This window comes from Triticum urartu, chromosome 3A (assembly GCF_056163025.1).
Source record: "Triticum urartu cultivar PI428250 chromosome 3A, HENAU_Tu73, whole genome shotgun sequence".
Lineage (NCBI taxonomy): Eukaryota > Viridiplantae > Streptophyta > Magnoliopsida > Poales > Poaceae > Triticum > Triticum urartu.
Genome location: NC_141875.1, coordinates 734,661,422 through 734,682,759, shown reverse-complemented (window position 1 = coordinate 734,682,759; position 21,338 = coordinate 734,661,422). Strand labels below are relative to the sequence as shown.

Below are 21,338 nucleotides of genomic sequence, written 5' to 3'. Positions count from 1 at the left end.
TCGGAATACTTAATTCACGATGCAGAAAATTAGTCACCTGAACACACATGAATAGATATGATGCATCCATTTTCCAAACTTAGATCTGCTAAGGCAGCATCGTTGACATTATAATTCGTTACTACAACATCGACGATGTCGCACCCCAGCACAAACATCGATGCGCCTAAGGCTGCAGTTTTAACTCCTATAAATTCTAAATGGCAAAAGAGTAGAGAGTACTACCTATCCTGCTCATTACAAAACTTGTCCATATGAAACAAACATTAGGAAAATTTTAAAATCTGCCAATGAAAGTTGACTAATGATGCAGCAATACAACTGTACCAATGAAAATTAACAAATGATGCAGCATTACAACTGTACCAATGAAGACATCTTTGTAAACTATCCTTGCGCCAAAAAGAAAATCATCAGAATCTGATGTAAAACAACCCTCCTCAAATAACATAACAATAAAAAAGTAACAAAATGACCTTCAGGGTGTTAGGAAGAGAATTATGCTTCTTCTTGATCCACGCTGTTAAACAATACAATGGCATACAGTCATAAGCATTTGCCGATAATTTTAGGACCATGGACAGGAAGAAGCCCATGTCGCTTCTGTATATGTGGTCCGGTGTGTGTTGATCAAACAAAGCTGGCTAGTCCTTCCAGAAAAAATATTCCAAACAATCCATCTCCACACGAATCAAATCAAAGCAGCGCATACACATATACACGCGAGAGAAAAGGAGGAAAATGAGATGGAGAAATATCGGACTGCTAGCTTTGCTTTTAGAAGATGCTGAGAGTTTTGTGCATGTTTTGTCCGGTTAATTTTTCCTTGATGCTTTATCCATGTATATGCCCGTTTATTAGGTGACCTGAATTTTCACAACATGCACCAAAGGGTAGAGTAGCACTCCCTTTGTAAAGAAATATAAGATCATTTGTATTACTAAAGTAGTGATCTAAACGCTCTTATATTTCCTTACAGAGAGAGTAGTAGTACTCCCTCTGTAAAGAAATATGAGATCATTTACATCACTAAAGTGGTGATTTAAACGCTCTTATATTTTCTTACAAAGAGAGTAGTGGTACTGGGTAGAGTAGTACTCCCTTTGTACAGAAATATAAGATCATTTACATCACTAAAATAGTGATCTAAACGCTCTTATGTTTCTTTACAGAGAGAGTAGTAGTACTCATTCATAGAGCATGAAGATTTAACAAGTTACAAAAAATATTAGCCTGTATGGAACCGCAGAAGGCATGCACGCTTTGGTGGAGCAATGCAAGGACAGAAAGACATGAACATGCATGGAGAGGCTATACTAGTACTGGTGCACAAATTAAGGGGACGGTACACCATTGTTTCAAACTTTTCAGTGCAGCTTCTCCGGACGAGGATGAATGCCGGCCGGCCATGATTACACCAGAAAGTCAAAAAGGTACCCAAATTAGCCTAGGTATTCGTGCAGTAATTGGCTTATTATAGTTACTCCATATTGGACAAGAGGTAGCTAGTTGTGCTGCACAAATTCATAAGGGATCCATTTGACCATATTGGACAAGAGGTAGTCTACCTACGTCCATGTTCCGCAACACTTCACTGCCTTTCTAATGTATTCTTTTCTCCCGCCGCCTAATTTCAGGTATGCATCTAGCTCGGCGTTACATATTGTTTCATGTTTAGTGCGTCTTTTCTTAGCTTCATGCAAGAAGCTTCTTTTTGTATGAAAAATTGGTAGCTCATGCAAAGTAGGGACAAGTCATGAGTAGTACTACTGGAGTATGACAATCACGGAACACCAGCTAGTAAGACATGCTTAATTAAGATTGCACCAAATCCATCACATGCGTAAGCAAAAAAAAAATTGTTGGCTCTTCGCTGGTGCAGGTGTAAATGTGAACAAACTAGAAAGCTCACACCGATATTTGTGGCCGTAACTTACAGTAAAAGAAGCTGAGTTGGCCGAAAGGTACATGAACGATCCTTTCATTCAGGTGTTTTTCTTCTCTTGTCAGAGTCGTTACAAGTTAATAATACTGGCAGTGCTTCCAAAAATGTCTCAAATCGATTTCTCAGGGTCCCTTTCTTCTTATTCTTCTGAGAGTATACGATTTCGGTGGATGGATGGCGACGAGCAATAGTCCGGTGCAGATGTGCAAGTCGATCTTTGTCTCTCGCTCTCTTTATGTGTGCCTTATATCACGAAGGACCTTTTCCTACATGTGCTAGTTGTATTTGAGTTAGGTATGTATGAATTTAACCTACTTATTTCTTGACTGATTTACTATGGATGGATGGTGATTTCATCAGTCTTGATATTTCTCAGGTAACTGAGAATTTATTTCACGATTAGTCGAATCCGGCGAAACCTTGAGGCCAAAGACAGCGGCACCGGATGACGATGACATCATAAGTAGAGGTGAATCCGAGGGATGACTGGTTCGAATAGGGGCAATGGCGGAGCTATGTTGATGTCTTGTGAAGATATTTTTTCTGACGAGGTATAGATTCAGAGAAAAATAGTTGTTGGCCCCATCCGGTTTTCATGGTTTGCCTTTAGCCCCCCATGAACTTTTTGCCTAGCTCCGCCACTGAATAGGGGTACGGGCTCATCCGAGAAATCTTATTTCCGAGGATGTTTAAGGGAAGGTTGGGGCTGCCGACAGCACAACGGTCATATGGATGAAGAAGACGAACATAAAAACGCCTAAGGAGAAAGACAGAGGGATTGGTAGTTCCTTATTTCATTCTACACTGCATTGTACGTACAATACATGCCTGAACATTGGATTCCATGTACATTTATTTATGGTGAGAGACAAAGATGCACAGTGTTAATATTATCAGCATCAGCACTGAATTAGCTAAATGATTTGTCGCGGGATTCAGTACATGCCTCGATCTGTTGAGTGAATCTCTCTCTCTAGGTTCGAGCACAAGCGCATGTGCAGATTTGGCACCATCTATCATCCTGGAATCTCTCGGCAGGTACGCACACGCGCATCCGTCGTGGATGCCATCTCAGCTGTAAATTAGTACTACTATACTAGTTTAAGCAGACAGATGCAGCTCGTACAGCTTGTCTGCATTACACAACGGCATTCTGTTTTTACGATCGATATATATCTGCCGACTGGTGAAGTCAGTGTGCATCGTGGGTACGCTATTCTGCTGGTCTTGTCCGGTTGGTCGATGAAGTAGTTCCAGTAGTGTGGCACACTGACTGACTCACTCGCTACAGTCTGAAACAGTTCAGTTGGAACAAGGAGCAGTGGAGAAGAAAGTGTAGAATCGAACTTATCCCTGGTGATGCCTGCTTGCCATTGTTCAGTGGAGGCAAATTTTCGTGTTTTGACCCTTTTCTAAAATCTATTCGAGATTTGACCCTGGTTTGAAATTTTTTCGAGATCTGACCCTTTTACTACCGCTAGAGTCCATGGCGGTAGGGTCTAACAGCCTACCGTCAGGAACTTTGGCGGTAAAAAACATCGCTACCGCCAACCCTACCGCCAAGGTGCTTGGCGGTAGACACAAGCACACACTGTGTTCAATACTTAGGAGGTTTTTGGCGGTAGGGCATGCAACCCTACCTCCAGGGACCTTGGCGGTAGTCTGTTATACCCTACCGCCATAGTCCCTGGCGGTAGCAAAAGGGTCAGATCTCGAATTTTTTTCAAATTAGGATCAAATCTCGAATAGGTTTCAGAAAAGGGTCAAAACATAAAATTTAGCCTTCAGTGGAGAGATGTGCATTGTTTAGTAACATTTCGATTCTATTTGGGTGCCGACATGAATGGGTCTCACAAAGATGGCTACGAGTGTCACATTTTTCTTTTGGATTATATACATACCTTATTATTCTGTCGTCACTAGCAGCAGCAGCAGCTAGCACGGTTTTCTCAGAGTTGATTAAAATCATGCACCATTAGCTGCCATGTAGTAATTGGAAGGAATTGGAAGAGCAAGGAATTGGAAGGCCGCAAGCTTAATTCGACGTCAACAATCTCTATAGATTAATCTCATCAACTAGAGAAAACAACTTCTTTCCCTTTCACACTGAGATATCCCCATGGAACAAGTTGTGGTTAATTAGTTTTAGTTTGATTAATACGATAAGATCGATCTATCGACCATGAAAATCAATCCCATGTACGGTAGGTCCAAACCAAAAAGTATAATCTTTCCATGCATAGTTTTATATATATGCACACTCGGAAAGCTCTTCTGCTCTACACTAGGGAGTACCTCGCTGTCAAAGCGACTGATATGATATAATACAGAGAAAACAACAACACTCGTCACTCAGAAGGCCCCATCCATCGGCATGCTTCGCTACAAACATAACAAAAGACAACGCAAACTCTCACTACTGCAGTTAACGAGGTTGATTACAACTCCGTCCATTTCAGATTACCTAGCGTGGTAGGAATTAACGAGGTTGCAATTGATATGATTCGATTGTACTAAATGCCACATAATTGGCAACCCTTGTGACCTCACTTTGTTTGATGTACTACTTAAACAGGCTAACTAGCGAAAATCCTAGACTTACGAAGGGCTACGTAGCTGCTACGTAAACTTCCATCTAATCTATATATGCCCCCCCCCCCTCCCCTGATTTTCAGGTGGGGTGGGCCTAATCCAATCAAATAGTCCCATGTCAGATCAGTTCGTAACCTTACGTAAACCATTACGTGGATGTAGCATTGCTCGGCTAACTAGTCAGGGGATGCAGTTCTCACCCGTCGTTTCAGTATGTTTGCAAACATATACCCAATGCAAAAGATGCAAGAGTTGGTTGTCGACCATATCTAGGTCGGTGGTCGTGGTGGTGCCGGTCCATTTCATCGTTGTTGCCATAGACTCTGGCGGAGCAAGTAAAGTGTCAGCATTCCCTTCCATCTCGAGGATCCCTTCCCAATTCCGGTGATCCCAAAACCCTTGTCGCCGACGCCTTTGCATGTGCCTCATCCTCCTCCGGTCCTCCCGCTCACCGCTGTATCACGTAGACCAATCAACCAATGCGCGATGATCCGGTAACTGGACAAGGGATACAGTCCTCATCCGTCGATCCGGTACGTTCGTATACATATACTCCATGCAAAAGATGCGAAGAGTTTGGTTAAGGATCATATCGAGATCCGTGGTCATGGTGGCAGTGATAGTGGTGGTGCCTGTCCACCGCACCGTCGTTATTGTTGACTCTGGTGGAGCAAGTAAAGTGTCAGTGTCCCCTTCGTGTTCGAGGATCCCTTCCCAATCCCGCAGAGCTCAAAGCCCCAGTCGTCGGCGCATGTGCATGCACCTCATCCTCCTCCCGCTTACCGCCACCCCACGTAGACCAAGCAACCAATGCACAACGACATTATTGTTTAGTTACATACTACGTGTAGTTTCATTTGATTGTGGAGGCACGAGAAATCAAGGTGTCGTTGTTTTGCTTTGTCGAGTAATAATGAACGATAAAGAATAAAATATTATTACCCTACCTGCCAAAAAGAAACAAGAATAAGATGCATTATTGTCGGTTGGCATTTGGGAACTGTGATACAACTGAATTGCGCAGGCCTTCAAAACTACCTGTTTCGATTGGGCTGATCCATTGATGTGATGTCTTTGTTTTGGATTATGGAGCCAAAACATCTACAACACAACCTAGCTCAGTCATCGAAACATTTGTCATGTTTTTCTTAGTACTACAATGTAGTACGAATGGATGAGTATCGACAAGTGAAAGGTGGTGTACGGTGTACCTTTAGTGTTTTTTCTGGGCAGAGCTGTGAAAGTAACTGTTAGTTTTACAAGGGGTCTTTGTTGCCCGTGTTGTTGTTGGGTTTCAGATTAATTGAACGAAACCACATGTGTGTGAAGGACGATCAAACATGAAACTAGCTAGTGGACCCCGTAAAAGGTAAACTAGCCGAGAGTTATTTCCAATTAAATAAATAAATAAGCAAATAAAGCATTTTGGGTGCCTCCATCTCTCCAGAAATTTTCAGAAAACAATATGCACTTTATTGAGAAAAAAAGGCAATATGCACATTGTATGAGAAAGCAAAGAAAAAAAGACCCGCGGTAGGAAGTATCGGATTCTATTCGAGCCCATCGTCGCCGTGGTTCCCTCTACCAAATGCATACGTGCTACGGTCGACCAAAAAGCTGCAGCTCCTTCCAAAAATATATTCCCGAACTAAAGAAGCTAGTACACATACGCGTGAGAGGAAAAGGGAAAAAGGAGATGGAGAAAGACAGGAGTGATAGCTTGCTTTTCAGAAAGAAGCTGGTTTTTCCAGGATGCTTTGCATACCCATGCCCGTTTCTCAGTTGACTACTCAAATTTGGACTGCATGCACTAAACAAGATTAGTCGAGCCCCCTCAAAAAAAAAAAGATTACTCGAGCCATTTCAGGAGGATTCATGTACCTTTGGAGGTACGATGGATGCCTCCAAAGCAGGACTTTGGCCATTAGCTTTTATGGTGCGCAACATATATTTATAAAATGGAACACGCAAGGGGCCGCTGAACAACACATATTTTCTCGATGTAGGGACTTAAAGTGGGCATTTGGGACTTATGAAATAAGACTCTCAAGAAGAGTCTTATAGGGACTTATAGTTATAATATGGTCTTATAGGGACTTATAAGTCTCAGGAACCAAACATGTAGGGACTTTTTAGAGACTTGGGACTTATAAGTTGGGACTAAAAAAAGTCCTAGAACTTATGAACCAAACAGAGCCTAAGCTGCTAGCTTGCATGCTTGTGCTAGCTTTGCACGTACTCGTGCGTGAGCAACCGGGTGATTTGGTCTAGGATTTTAAAAACAACTGTAGGTCATGGGCGTGGTGAGGAGGAGGGAGAGGCGCGTCGGGACTCAGAACCGGATGCATGCCGTGCCGGGCTCTTGCGGATCGAGCTGTGCAACGCGACTGGTCGGGCACTGGTGCAACACTTACATACATTCATATTCACGCTCCTTCTCTTCCCTTTCTTGGTGACATACTATCATCAGGGGCAAAGTTGTCTTTGTTCATGCTAGTTAACACCTTTGGATGAAAAAAAAAAGTGAAAATGTCACATAGGAAATAAAATGAAGTTTAAGTGTCAAAAAAAGAATTAAAAAGTTTTTTGGGTCAAAAAGGGTGGCAAACTTTAAGAAAAGGCCAAATAAGAAATTCTGTCAAAACACTTAAGGAGAAAGACATAGCATGGGCTGTTGGATTTTAATACAACGGTCAAGGGAATTGAATTGATTGACACTATTTGATTTTCAGGCGACAGAGGGATTGTAGTTCCTAATCTCATTCTACACTGCATTATACGCACATACATGTCTGAAAATTGGATTCCATGTATGTACATTTATTTATGGTGAGAGACAAAGATGTGCTGTGGTAATATTATCAGCACTGAAGTAGCTAAATGATTTGTCTCAGCGGCTAGTTTCGATCACGATTCGGAGCATGCCTCGATCTGTTGAGTGAATCTCTCGCTCTTTAGGTTCGAGCACAAGCGCATGTGCAGGTTTGGCACCATCTATCATCGTCAAATCTCTCGGCAGGTACACACACGCGCATCCGTCGTGGATGACATCTCAGCTGTAATTTACTACTTCTATACCAAAACATAAGATGTTTTTTAGGCTAAACTAGTCTAAAAAACGTCTTATGTTTTGGTACAGAGAGAGTACTATACTAGTTTAAGCAGACAGATCCAGCTCGTACGCTTGTCCGCATTACTAAACAACATTTTGTTATCTTTTTTTTTGCGGGAACATTTTGTTATCTGCCGACTGGTGAAATCAGTGTGCAGCTTGCGTGCACTATTCTGCTGGTCTTGTCCGGTTGGTAGATGAAGTAGCTCCAGTAGTGTGGCACACACCGACTCACTCACTACAGTCTGAAACAGTCCAGTTGGAACAAGGAGCAGTGGAGAGGAAGTGTTTGTTTTTCATTTGATTGTGAAGGCACGAGAAATCAAGGTGTTGTCGTTTTGCTTTGTTGAGTAATAATGATCGACAAGGAATAAAATATTATTACCCTACCTGCCAAAAAGAAACAAGAATAAGATGCATTATCGCCGGTTGGCATTTGGGAACTGTGATACAACTGAATTGTGCGGGCCTTCAGAACTACCTGTTTTGATTGGGCTGATCCATTGATATGATGTCTTTGTTTTGGATTATGGAGCCAACATCTACAACACAACCTAGCTCAGAACCCAACACAACCTAACATCTACAACAGAACTGAAAAGGAAACCGAAGACACCATACCCATCACGGTGTCAATCCATTGCTGCTCAAAACCCAATTTGCTCATGATGGCTTGCAGATAGGACCATTCCAATTTATCATAAGCTTTCATCATATCTAACTTCACCGCACAGAAAAGATACATCTCGAAAGGCTACTACTCCCAAAAAGGGCAGAAATTAAGGAGACAATACACCTGCGTCTACCTGCCATTGTTTCAGTGCAGCTTCTCCGGACGAGGATGCATGCAGGCCGGCCATGATTACACCAAAAAGTAAATTAAGCTTGCCCAAATTTGCCTAGGGATTGGTGCAGTCATGGCAATCATTTTGACCATTGTGCACATCTACTGCTTTTTTTTTTGCGGAATCTACATCTACTGCCTACTGAAACACTACTCACCTTTCCTTGAATTTTCTTACTTGTGTATTAATTCTTCCCTTTTAGGTAGGCATTTCATGTTTCATGTTTAGTGCCTCTTTTCTTAGCTTCATGCATGTTTTCCTTTTGGCTCCTTTTAATAAAATAAGAAAATAAATAAAGGAATGCTAGCATGCATCTCATGCCACGCAAGTTTGATGGAGCTAGCTAGGAATAGTCATGAGGAGTAGTGGTTGTAATTGAGTATGACAATAACGGAACACCAACTACTCACGACTTGTGCAGCAGTTTGATTGCACTGGTAATCAAACATTAACGCACGAATTTCTACAAACAAAATGCTGCAACTACTTGCTAAACATACCACTCAGTGGAGTTGAGACCAACCAGTGAGTCGGTCAATAGACAAGTTTAATTAAGAGTGATATTCAACAAATCGATCACATGCGTAAACAAAATTCTCACGATTCTTTGCTGGTGGTGTAAACGTGAAAAAACTAAAAGTAGTTGGACACGGATCAATTTATGTAGCTGTTACTTGCTGCAGAGACGAAGGAAGTTGGCCGATCGGAAGGTAAACATGAACACTCCTCTCAGGTCCTTTTCTCCCTCTCTCAGCTAGGTTATGTGAGAAAGAAACGAAACAAAGATAGAGAAGAAAAAAGGGTGGCGGCTGTGGTTCTATATGTCTGGAATATGTTCGGGTCCCTTTCTTCTTTAAATTTCACTGGCACGTATGTATATGATTTTGATCGATGGATCGATAGCGACGACAAAACTGTGGAAACCACTCTCTCCTTCTGTCTCCTTTATTTCAGGAACTTCCTCTTCCTCTCTCTCTAACTTTCTGCGTGTGCAGTGTGCTAGTTGTGTTTCACTTGCTTGATAGGTACGTGCGTATGAACGGATGGATGCTAATTCCATTCTACAATCAACTAGTACGACACTAGAGTATACGTACGTGCACGTACATATCTGAACATCGGATGCCATGTACTCAATCTGTCGCAGAGGCTAGTTTTAGATTAGGATTCAGCGGGGCTCGGTCTATTGAATGAATGAAACATATGTGCAACAGCAAGCTCTTGTGCAGATTTGGCACCACGTAGCAGCATCTTCATCGAATCTCTAGGCATCTCAGCATCATCTTAAAATTAGTAATAAACTTGCTACTCCCTCCTTTCCGGTTTATAAGGCTCAATTCAAAAAAAGAAAAATCCACTTTAGATCACTAAACTTGAGCCGGTTGACAGTTTAGTACCACTACTTCAAAATACCTGAACTACGGTCCATGTACTTGCGCACAGGGTTCATTTTGGTGCATTTATACGTTTTCGTGTACGTATTTGCTGACTTGGCCGAGTCAGTGGCCGCCAGCTCGCTTTGACCGCCACCCAGTCGTGCCTAGGGTGAATACTAGTCCATCCGGGGAGGTTTTTGCAAAAACGCCAGTACCATTAAACCGCAGTCCGCGCACGCACTAGGAAGACTCCGCACGCGCCTAGGGTGAATACTAGGAAGACTCCATGCACGCGCTCGCAGTCCGCGGTCTCCACACACGCAAACTCGCTTTCCGCTCAAAACGGTGTGTCTTTTTAGGCTATAGCCCCATGCATAAAGGGGTCAAGTGCCTTGATGTTCCTACTGGCCGGGTCTATATATCACGAGATGTTGTATTTGATGAGTCCGTGTTTCCCTTTGCCTCTCTTCATCCTAATGCTGATGCACTTCTCCGCAAGGAAATTCTTCTTCTTCCTTCACATCTTCGGTCTTTTGATCATGGGGGCGACAATTGTACTAACCAATGTGATGATATTCCTGCTGGTACTGGTCTCTCTCTTATGCCTGTGCAGGTCCTTGGAGAAAACGGTGCTCAAAATGACCAAGATTTCGAAAATATGGCTGATTTTGACCCAATATTGCATGCTGAGGAAGAAGACGCACCTGGCACAGATGACGAGGGAGATCCGGCGGCGCCTGTCACCCCTGCACGCGCGCAGTCCTCGGATCGAGCGAGCGCATCCGCCTCGGATCGCGCCCCTGACGGCTCCAGTTCCAGATCCATGAGCGGACTGCGAGCACGTGCATGAAGTCTTCCTAGTATTCACCCTAGGCGCGTGCGGAGTCTTCCTAGTGCGTGCGCGGACTGCGGTTTAATGGTACTGGCGTTTTTGCAAAAACCTCCCCGGATGGACTAGTATTCACCCTAGGCATGAGCAGGTGGCGGTCAAAGCGAGCTGGCGGATGCTGACTCGGCCAAGTGAGCAAATACATACACGAAAACGTATAAATGGACCAAAGTGAACCCTGTACGCAAGTACGTGGACCGTAGTTCGGATATTTTAAAGTAGTGGTACTAAACTGTCAACAGACTCAAGTTTAGTGACCTACGGTGAATTTTTCTCATTCAAAAATCTCACCAACCAAGGTAGATGATGAGTGGTGGAATATTTTTTGTAGTTTGTAAAAGCACCCAACTAATGCTCTTGTTTTTCTCAAAAACTTATGTTTACGAATGCATTAATTGCAATGCATGCATGCATAAAGTGCATGTATTGGTCAATTTTCTCTTAATACTTGCATGCAATGATTTAATGCACCTTCAAATCTGAACATCTGATGGGAAACAACCAAATTGAGCCTTATAAAATGAAAAAACTAAAATTTTAAGATAAGTCCTATAATCCGGAAAGGAGGAAGTATTGAGCAGTCTCTCGAGCTATCCAGCTAATCATATCTTCAAATGGTCTTTATTTTTACAGCAATCGAGCCCTCTAGGGAAGAGTGAAGGCAATGAAGCGGCAATTAGAGTTCTGTCAAACGTCTCCGCGCCATCAATCGAAGCGCTAACGATGAAGCCTAGCTTAGTTTTTCTTGTCTTATGGACATAGTCCAGGCACAAACTTTTTATTCTTTTGTAAGACTTAGTTTTTTGTTGGCCCTATCGACTTTTATTAATTTAAAGCCGGGTACTGCTTGTGCCCATTATCTCAAAAGAATATCATAAAACCAATAGTATCCATCCGCCAAAAAAAACTAATAGTATCAGCCGCGTTACATGACAAAAATTGTGCGCGTGATTACACAGATTGTCGATTAGAATCTGTTGTTGCTCATGCAACTGATCGATGTAGATCATGCACTGACTCCAGTTACTAACGGGCTGATTCCACGACATGCATCTGCTGTCAGTCAGTATGCAACGTGCATGCACTCTCTGCTGGTCTTGTCCCGTTGGTGGGTAGGTAGGTGAAGTAGTATAGCACTATCTTCGTTTTGATTTACTAATCCTTAACATATTGTAGGTCATATGTAAATTATAAATTTAACTAATAGAATATAAGATATACATAATAAAATAATATCAAGAAAATACAAATAAAATATAAGATATACATAATAAAATAATATCAAGATAATACATTCAAATATGAGTGCAACCATATAACTTTGACAACCATATAATTTTGGCATGCATTAATATTTTGCTAGTCAAATATATTGTCAGACTTTGATCCGAAATACGATAAAACTATAAGCCAGACAAAGGTAGTAGTCAGTAACCGAAAATGCTAAACGTACGGGGTTGTTACAAAGCTTTACGGGAACCTTCCCTGTAATCCTCCCTCCCTAATTTTCAGGTGGGTGGGGCCCCTCACTCCCCTTAATCCAATAATAATTTGACAACTCAAATCCATTATGTAAAACCGCCCGTCGATGTAGCATTACTCGCCAGTAATTCATTGATCAACTCACTCACAGCAGGAGTGACTTCTAGCTCTAGTCTGACAAGGCGTGCACACGTGGACAACAAGCTGTGCCACGTGGCTGGTGGCCCACGTCAACACAACCAGAGAGTGTTCCGTGGCAGCTTTGGCTTTGACTTTGGCCCCTCCCTTCCTTCCAAAGTTGCAAGCTTGGAAGCACGCGAGCCAGCAGTGGGCACACAGACATACAAATACTAGAATACAAGCTGAAGAAGAAGAGAATCATCATTCATTTCATTGTGCACCAGCACCACCAACCCAACCCGACCGAGACCAAGAGACTCAGAGTAATCCGGCCGGGTTCCATTCCATGGCGTCTCTGCTTCTCAAGGGCGTTCACAAGCGGCTGGGCCTGCCGTCCATCTCCATCTCCATCTCCTGCTCCTCCGCCGACGCCACCAACATCATCGCCTCAACCACCACCACCAACGGCGTCGGCAGCAGCAGCGGCCGGGCCATCGACCGCCACTCGCCGCGCCTCCGCGACCCACACCGCTCCTCCACCTCCAAGCCGCCAAGGCCAAGCACCAGTACCAGTAGCACCAAAGACTCGGCGTCCTCCGGCGACTCCAAGCAGCAGCACGGTCACGGCAACAACAACAAGAAGAAGAGCACCACTGCTGCTGCTGGGACTTCAGAGAAGAGGCTGGTAAGCCCGGCGACGTCGTCCAGGTTCCTCCTCAACTCCTCCCGGCTGCAGTCCGACGACCTCGACGTCCTCGCGCTCCCCCCGCCACCGCCGCCGTCGTTCATCGACGTGTTCCCCGGCGGCGAAGGGAAGCCGCCGTCCTTCATCGACGCGTTCCCCGGCGACGCCTCGCTCCCTCTTTACTTCGCGAAGGAGGCACCGTCGCCGGTACAGCAAGCAGAGACCTCCTCGTCCTCCTCCTCTGCTTCGTCGTCGTCCGAGATCACAGCCGTCCAAGAAGAGGAGCAGCAGAAGGCGGCGGTGCTGGCGCGGTCGTCCACGACCACGGAGAGAAGAACGACGCAGGTGGTGGTTTTGAGGGTGTCGCTGCACTGCAAGGGTTGCGCGGGCAAGGTGAAGAAGCACCTCGCTAAGATGGAGGGGGTGACGTCGTTCGACATCGACATCCCGAGCAAGAAGGTGACGGTGGTCGGCGACGTGACGCCGCTGGGGGTGCTCACCAGCGTCGCCAAGGTCAAGCCCGCCCAGTTCTGGCCGTCGCAGCCGTACCCCCCGCGCGCCTCCGCGTCCTTCTGAACTCAACAACTATCTCTCAAGTCTGAACCACATCATCAGGATTAGCAGACTAGGTAGCATCATCAGTGTCTGTCGTCCATGCTGTGTTGACGGTGGTCTTGGGCCTCGGCACCCTTGTATCTGGCTCGGACGACGTCCCTTTAGTGCTAGTCCGGTGTGTGGTCTTCGCCGGTTTCCTTTAATTAACTGATGCATGTATGGTTTTTGGGTCGGGTTTCCCTTATTAACCGGACCAACTTTCTTCTTCTATATGCAAATGCAGGAGCTCCCCGCCCTCTGACGAGGTTTCGTAAAAAAAAGCATGTGCCTGAAAGAAAAGAATCGACGGCTGCTGCCACGTATGTACGTCAGGCTAGCCGCAGCTCTATCTTTCTTCCTTTTTTTTGTGAAAGAAAAGAAACAAAGCTGAATTTTCTATACGTGTGTTCTGAATTGAGATATACGCCCTCCGTCTCATAATATAAAAACGTTTTTTACGTTAGGTAGTACAATACAACAGGTCCTGTACTGTAATAATAGTATTTTTTTTACCTTGCTCTTCTTTCTTATATGAATTTCCAAACAAAGCATATACAAGTCTAGTCGATCGCGCACTCAAAATATCAAGATTTGAGAGAAAAGAAAGGAGGAAATTAAAGTTGAGTGGAGAAGAAAGTGTAGAATCGAACTTATCCCGGGTGGTGCCGTTTGTCATTGTTTAGTATGTAACATTTTGATTCTATTCGGGTGGACGACATGGATGGTTCTCACAAAGATGACTACGAGTATCACATTTTTCTTTTGGATTATACATATCTTATTATTCTCCATCCACCACTAGCAGCAGCATAAGTGCAAAAGCCAAGATATCCATCCATCTAAGTTGATTGTAATCCATCATTAGCCGCCGTGTAGTAGTACATCAACAGCAGTGAAAGAGCAATTGGAAGCTTAGACGTCAACATTCTTCACATTTTACTCTGATCAGCTAAAGAAAACATCTTGTTTCCCTATCACAGAGATCGATAGGGAGTTCATGCTTGTTAACAGATTTTGGTTGTTTTGGGTGGAGGTGTCATGATTGATATGATATAACATCGATCCATCGACCAGCAAAATCAAGCCCAGATAAGATTGGTCGAAAGCAAAAATATATATGAGTATATGACCCTTCTTTGCATAGTTATATATACACACACTCAAAAAGCTCTTCTGCGCTACACTAGGGAGTACCTTGCTGTCAAAGCGACTTGATAAGATAATACAGAGAAAACAACAACACTCGCCACTCCGAAGGCTCCATCCATGGTTTCCGACTTCGCTACAAACATAACAAAAACCAACACTAACCGCCGGCCTAGATAGCTAGCATGTCTTCTTAATTACGAACCTGTGTTTAATAAGCTACTCCGAAGAGTGCTGCATAGTTAGTACTCGTATGTTGTAATGATTTTTGGTATCTATAATCACATACAGCCCTAGGCTACTCATGAACACAATTTTTAGAGTCATAGCATATACGCACTACCCGATCGTGCACTCATAGCGTACACAAAGAAACGAAGAAACTGGTAAAAAAAAGGAGCAGGCTGAGCATGTAGTGCTTGTTTGAAATGCTGTTCAATGAAAATTATCCCTTGTTTCTTATCTTTTGTTTGGTTTGAAATGCTGTTCAATGAAAATGTTCTGGACTGTGGAGCCAACATCTACAACAAATCCTAGCTCAGTCGTATGAGTGACTGCCATGTTATTTCTTAGTACTACAAGATACTAAGAATGGATGAGTGTCGAGATGTGGAAGGTGGTGTACCATTTCACATATAGTGCTATTTTTCTTGGATGGAACTTTGAAAGTAACACTTAGTTTTACAAGGGCTCTTTGTTCCCCGTGTTGTTGTCAGTTTTTCAAATCGGATGAAAGAAACCACATGCGTGTGAAAGACGACCAATCCATAACTAGCTAGGAGATCCCCGCAAAATAAAAACAAACATACACGCGCGAGAGGAAAGCAGCAATGTGCACTCTTTTTTTTTAAGAAAACAGAAAAGCAATGCGCACATTGTATGACAAAACCAATGAAAGAAAGTGCCCCCGGTAGGAAGCATCAGATTCTATTCGAGCTCATGGTGGTCGTGGCTCCCTCTACCAAACGTATACATGCCGCGCGCGCGCGCGCGTGTGTGGACAGCTTACCATCTGACACTTTTTTATGAGATGTAGCTGCTTCCAAAAAAATATTCCCAAAGCAGCTTAGCACATACATACACACGGGGGAGAAAAAGGGGGGAAAGAGATGGAGAAAGATAGGAGTGATAGCTTGCTTTTTAGAAACATGCTGGGATTTTTGTGCATGTTTTGCCCGGGTTTTTCCAGGATGCTTTGCATACCCGTGCCCGTTTCTCAGTTGACTAATCGAACTAGGCTGCATGCACCAAGGATACTCCGATAGCAGAACTTTTTATTGTGCCTAACATACTTATAGAATGGAAGGGTCCGCTAAACAACACATATATTCTCGATGTACAGTTTAACAAGATTATTCGATGATGGATTTTAATACTTCCTGCGTAACAAAATATAATACATTTTTTATGCCCTGTGCAAAACCAAAAAATATCTTATATTTTGATACAAAGATAGTATGTATAACCAAAATGTGGCTGAAGATATTTCAGTTTACATTTTGGATGTATATGATTTTACTGGCTGTTTTCGTTGTGCAGTTAAAATAGAATTCTAAAAAAATTACTATACTCATTGGTAGTAGAGTGTTAAACTTAAACACCATGCTACCTCGAAGGAAGGCACACTTTGACTTTTGTAGAGCAAATTCACCGGGAAAAAAGTGTTAGAAGTGAATAGAGAGAAGATTGGCGGAATATGATGGATGTTCTATTGAGCCTCACGGCGAGTATATATAGGAGTATAGATTTGAAGGGCAAGAAGCCTCTCGTAGAGATAAGGTAGGAGAAGGATTACAAATCCTAAACTACCAAATACATGTAGCTCAAATATATCTCTAATATCCCCCGTGGTCGTAGCGATAATGTTGCGAACAACAGAAGCGTCGCGGACGGTGAGACTGGAGAGAATAGCAGCCAATGGGCTGACATCCCCCCCCCCTCCCCCCCCCCCCCCCCCCCCCCCCCCCCCCCCGTGCAATCACAGCGGGAGCGCCGGGGATGGTGTCGCACCGCGCCGCGGACGCGTAGACTATAGAGGAAGCCGATGAGTTGCTCAAATGAGGTGATAGCCATTTGTGTTTTTGTTGAGGTAGCTCTGGTGTACCTGTGACGAGGTAGATATAGAAAGAGAAAAAAGATGCATCTGGAAAAGGCTCCTACTCCCCAAAAGGGCAGAAATTAAGGAGACAATATACACCTGCGTCTACCTGCCATTGTTTCAGTGCAGCTTCTCCGGACGAGGATGCATGCAGGCCGGCCATGATTACACCAAAAAGTAAATTAAAATTTGCCTAGGGATTGGTGCAGTCATTGGCTTTTCTTCCATATTGGACAAGAAGTGGCAAGTTGTGGTGCACAAATTAAGGGATCATTTTGACCATTGTGCCAGCTAACTGTGCTACATATATGTATAGCAACACCACCTTTCCTTGGAATATGTTGGTGTATTCTTCCTTTCTAGCCGTCTCCCGCCGCTGCCTAATTTCAGGTACGCGTGCATCTAGCTCGGCGTTACACGTGGTCCATGTTTAGTGCGTCTTTTTTTAGCTTCCTGCAAGCTTTCCTTGTGGCACCTTTTAAGTAAATAAAAGAAATGTCTTTACAAAATAATGCTAGATCATGCAATGCAAGTTCGATGGAGCTTGGTACAAGTCATGATTAGTTGTAATAGTAATTGAGTAGTAAGAAAATAACGGAACACCAACAACTACGACGACTAATGAGTAGTGCACCAATTTATAATAGTATGATCAAATTGTAATCCATGCATTTCACCAAACAAAGACGTTAGACAAACCGGTCAGCAGCGGTGATCTGCACCAAATCGATCACACGCGTAAGTAAATAATTTTGCGTTGCTTCCTCGCTGGTCGTGTATAAATGTCAACAAAATAAAAGGTGGACAGTGACATAATGACATGTGTAGCTGTTTCTTACAGCAGACTACGAAGAAAGTTCGCCGTGCTCCTCTCGGGTCCTTTTCTCCTTCTCCCGGCCACGGAGGAAGAAAGAGTGGCGGCTGTTGCACCAAATGTCTCGAATATATTCGGGTCCCTTTCTCCCTATTCTTCTTCTGACTGACTTGTACTATACGATTTTGATGGATGGATGAATGGCGACGAGCAGTAATCCGATCGACCAAGCTGTACAAGTCGATGCCTACGTGTCTTTAGCTCTATACATATGCGTGTGCAGTGTGCTAGCTGTATTTGACTTGCTCGGTAGGATCGTTCGGACCTGAGGGAATCAACTGACACTATTTTCTGAAATTTTCAGTCCATTGAGGGATAGGCGGTCCCTATTTTCATTCTACGCTAACGTATCTGAATATGAACATCGGATGCGATACATGTATGTTTATTTATGTCAGAGACGAAGATGTGCAGTACATAGTATTAGCACTGAAGTAGCTCCATGATCTGTCACAGTGAATCTCTCTCTACGTGCGGGCTCGCATGCATGCATGTGCAGCTGCATCGAATCTCTAGGCTACTGCACACGCGCGTCCGTCGTGGATGCCATCTCAGCTGTGTGTGTCATGTTTAAACTAGTGATATGCATTACTATCAGCAGTGAAATAGTTCCACGATCTAGCGCACCGGCTAGTATTCCGGTGCAGATTTGGCACCATCTATATATCAACGTCGAATCTCTAGGCACGCGCGTCCGGCCGTCCGTCGTGGATGCCATCTCAGGCTCTCAGCTGCGTCGCCTTTAAACTAGTCGGCTCTCAAACTAGTGCAGACAGGTCCAGAGCTTGTTCGTCAGCAAAATTTACGGCACGTACAGATTAGATCCTCCTGCTGCTGATTACGCGATAGACACTGCTGCTGCTGCTGCTGCTGTCGATATGTAACGGGCTGATTCCAGACAGGCAGTACACGTACCTGCCGACTGATGATGTCAGTCAGCGTGCATGCAGATGCACAGCTCTGCTGGTCTTGTCCGGCTGGTAGGTACAGTCGGTAGGTGAAGCTAGTGGCCAGTAGCACACTCACTGACTAACTCACTCACTACGGTCCGAAACCGTCCAGCTGGATCAGAGCATGCTTGCATATGCTGGAGCAGCACGCACACGTGGTCACACAGGTTGTGCCACGTACATGTCCCACGTCAACCCAAGAAGCAGAGTACACTCCATGGTAGCGGTTTTGGCTTTTGCTTTGGCACCTTCCTTCCAAAGCCCCAAGTTTAAAAGCTCCTTTCTCGCCGAGAAGAAGAAGAAGAGAATCACCATTCATTTCATTTCATTGTGCACCACCAACCCAGACCCAGAGAGAGACTCAGAGTAATCGGGCCGGCCATCTTGCTTCGTTCCATGGCGTCTCTGCTTCTCAAGGGCGTGCACAAGCGTCTGGGCCTGCCGTCCATCTCCATCTCCTGCTCCTCCGCCGACGCCACCAACATCATCGCCTCCACCGGCGCCGGCGCCATCGTCGGCAGCAGCGGCCGGGCCATCGACCGCCACTCGCCGCGGCTCCGCGACCCACACCGCTCCTCCACCTCCAAGCCGCCAAGGCCAAGCACCAGTAGCACCACCAAAGACTCGGCGCTCTCAGAGGACTCCCAGCACCAGCTGCACGGCCACGGCACCAAGAAGAAGAAGAAGAGCACCACTGCTGGTGCTGCTGGTATCAGTGGCGGTACTAGATCTTCGGAGAAGAGGCTGGTCAGCCCGGCCACCTCCTCCAGGTTCCTCCTCAACTCCTCCCGGCTGCAGTCCGACGACCTCGACGTCCTCGCGTTGCCCCCGCCTCCGCCGCCGTCCTTCATCGGCGCGTTCCCCGGCGGCAAAGGGAAGCCTCCGCCGCCGTCCTTCATCGACGCGTTCCCGGCCGACGCCTCCCTGCCGGCTCCCTTCGCCAAGGACGCGCCGCCGTCGACTGTGCACCAAGCAGAGTCTTCGTCGTCAGGGACGTCCTCCTCTGCTTCGCCGTCATCAGAGATCACGGCCGTCCAAGACACGGAGCAGCACAAGGCGGCGGCGCTGGCGCGGTCGTCCTCGACGACGGCGGCAGCGAGGACGACGCAGGTGGTGGTGCTGCGCGTGTCGCTGCACTGCAAGGGGTGCGCGGGCAAGGTGAAGAAGCACATCGCCAAGATGGAGGGCGTGACGTCGTTCGACATCGACATCCCGAGCAAGAAGGTGACGGTGGTGGGCGACGTGACGCCGCTGGGCGTGCTCACCAGCGTCTCCAAGGTCAAGCCCGCGCAGTTCTGGCCGTCGCAGCCGTGCCCGCCCCGCGCCTCCCCTTCCTTCTGAAATCTGAACGCGCCAACCAGTGGTCGCCCATGGCGGATCACTCGATCGAAGTACGTAGTAGAATTAGAACCTCGAGCGAGATGGACGGCTGCCACGCACGTAATACCTCCATATTTCTTTCCTTTTTCGTTCTTTAAAAGAAACGGCATTGAAGCTCCTTGCCTTGGCATGCATGTGCACCCATGGATTTTCGACGCCTGTACTCTGAATTGAGATAAGTATCTACTGGAGTACTACAGTTCCTTTTTTTTTACCTTGCTCTGCTTTCTTGTCTGAATTTCGAAACCACGCGTAGACGGTGCACTCAGCCACGCGTAGGGAGGAGCGCAACCAAAATATCGAGAGAAAACAAAAGGGAAAATCAAAGGTGAGTGGGGAAGAAAGTGTAGAATCGAACATATCCTGGTGGTGCCGTCCTGCTTGTCATTGTTTAATGGAGAGCCGTGCTAGCTGCTCTGATCCATCGACCACAGATTAAGATGACACTGGGTATCACATTTTTGGTTTTGGATTATTTATACTTATAGTATCCTCTTTCTCATCACACTAGCAAATACACCTAATCTTTGCCGAAAAAGCAGAGACACGTCATTAGCTAGCCATGCACATCAACGTACGGCAGTGAAAGACGAAATTCTTCTTCCAAGTTGACGACAAAGGCATTACCAGTAAACAAATGACGGATTTGTGGAATTTCATGGCCACCAAGCTTGATTCAACGTCAACTTTGCATATATTATTGAGAAAAACATCTTATTCCCTATCAGAGAGATCGGTAGAGAATTCATTCCTTCTTGTTAATTGATTTTCGTTGGTTTGGGTGGAGGTGTCATGATTGATACGATAAGATCGATCCGTCTACCAGGAAAATCAAGCCTAAAGTAGGTCCGAAACTAAAATATATACTACTCCTTTGGATAGGAGTACGTAGTAGTATATGCACACTGAGAGGGGCTCTACACGACGACCCTGCTGTCAAAGCGATTGGCAATGTACAGAAAACAACAACACTCATCTGTCAGAAAGCTCCATCCACGAGTAGCTTCCGCACGGTTTCCTACTTAGCTACAAACATAGCAAAAGCCAAAAGACATCACTTGATTAACAACTTACGCTTCAAATGTATATTTGCTAACCACCGACCTTGCTAGCTTCTTGATTACGAGCCAGTGTTTAATTAGTTACTCGAAAGGGTGCATCTGTAGCGATCAGCACAGCACGGTATAAACATTTCTACCATTCACCAGCGCTGACCAGTTCCATTGCGTTTTGTTCTATGTATTTCTCTC

At 45.0% G+C, this 21,338-nt stretch overlaps 2 protein-coding genes across 2 annotated transcripts; both read left to right on the top strand.

The window, feature by feature from the left end:
- Positions 1-12,525: 12,525 nt before the first annotated feature.
- Positions 12,526-13,827, top strand: LOC125546318 (uncharacterized). Its single transcript, XM_048710554.2, has one exon. The coding sequence runs from the start codon at positions 12,708-12,710 to the stop codon at positions 13,620-13,622; it is 915 nt and encodes a 304-aa protein (XP_048566511.1). The 5' UTR covers positions 12,526-12,707; the 3' UTR covers positions 13,623-13,827.
- A 5,135-nt stretch (positions 13,828-18,962) lies between these two features.
- LOC125546317 (uncharacterized) lies at positions 18,963-20,302 on the top strand. Its single transcript, XM_048710553.2, has one exon. The coding sequence runs from the start codon at positions 19,105-19,107 to the stop codon at positions 20,047-20,049; it is 945 nt and encodes a 314-aa protein (XP_048566510.2). The 5' UTR covers positions 18,963-19,104; the 3' UTR covers positions 20,050-20,302.
- The last annotated feature ends 1,036 nt before the right edge of the window (positions 20,303-21,338 follow it).

Excerpts from the sequence above, each read along its gene's own strand:
- LOC125546318 (XM_048710554.2), top strand. The coding sequence starts at position 12,708 with ATGGCGTCTCTGCTTCTCAAGGGCGTTCACAAGCGGCTGGGCCTGCCG.
- LOC125546317 (XM_048710553.2), top strand. The coding sequence starts at position 19,105 with ATGGCGTCTCTGCTTCTCAAGGGCGTGCACAAGCGTCTGGGCCTGCCG.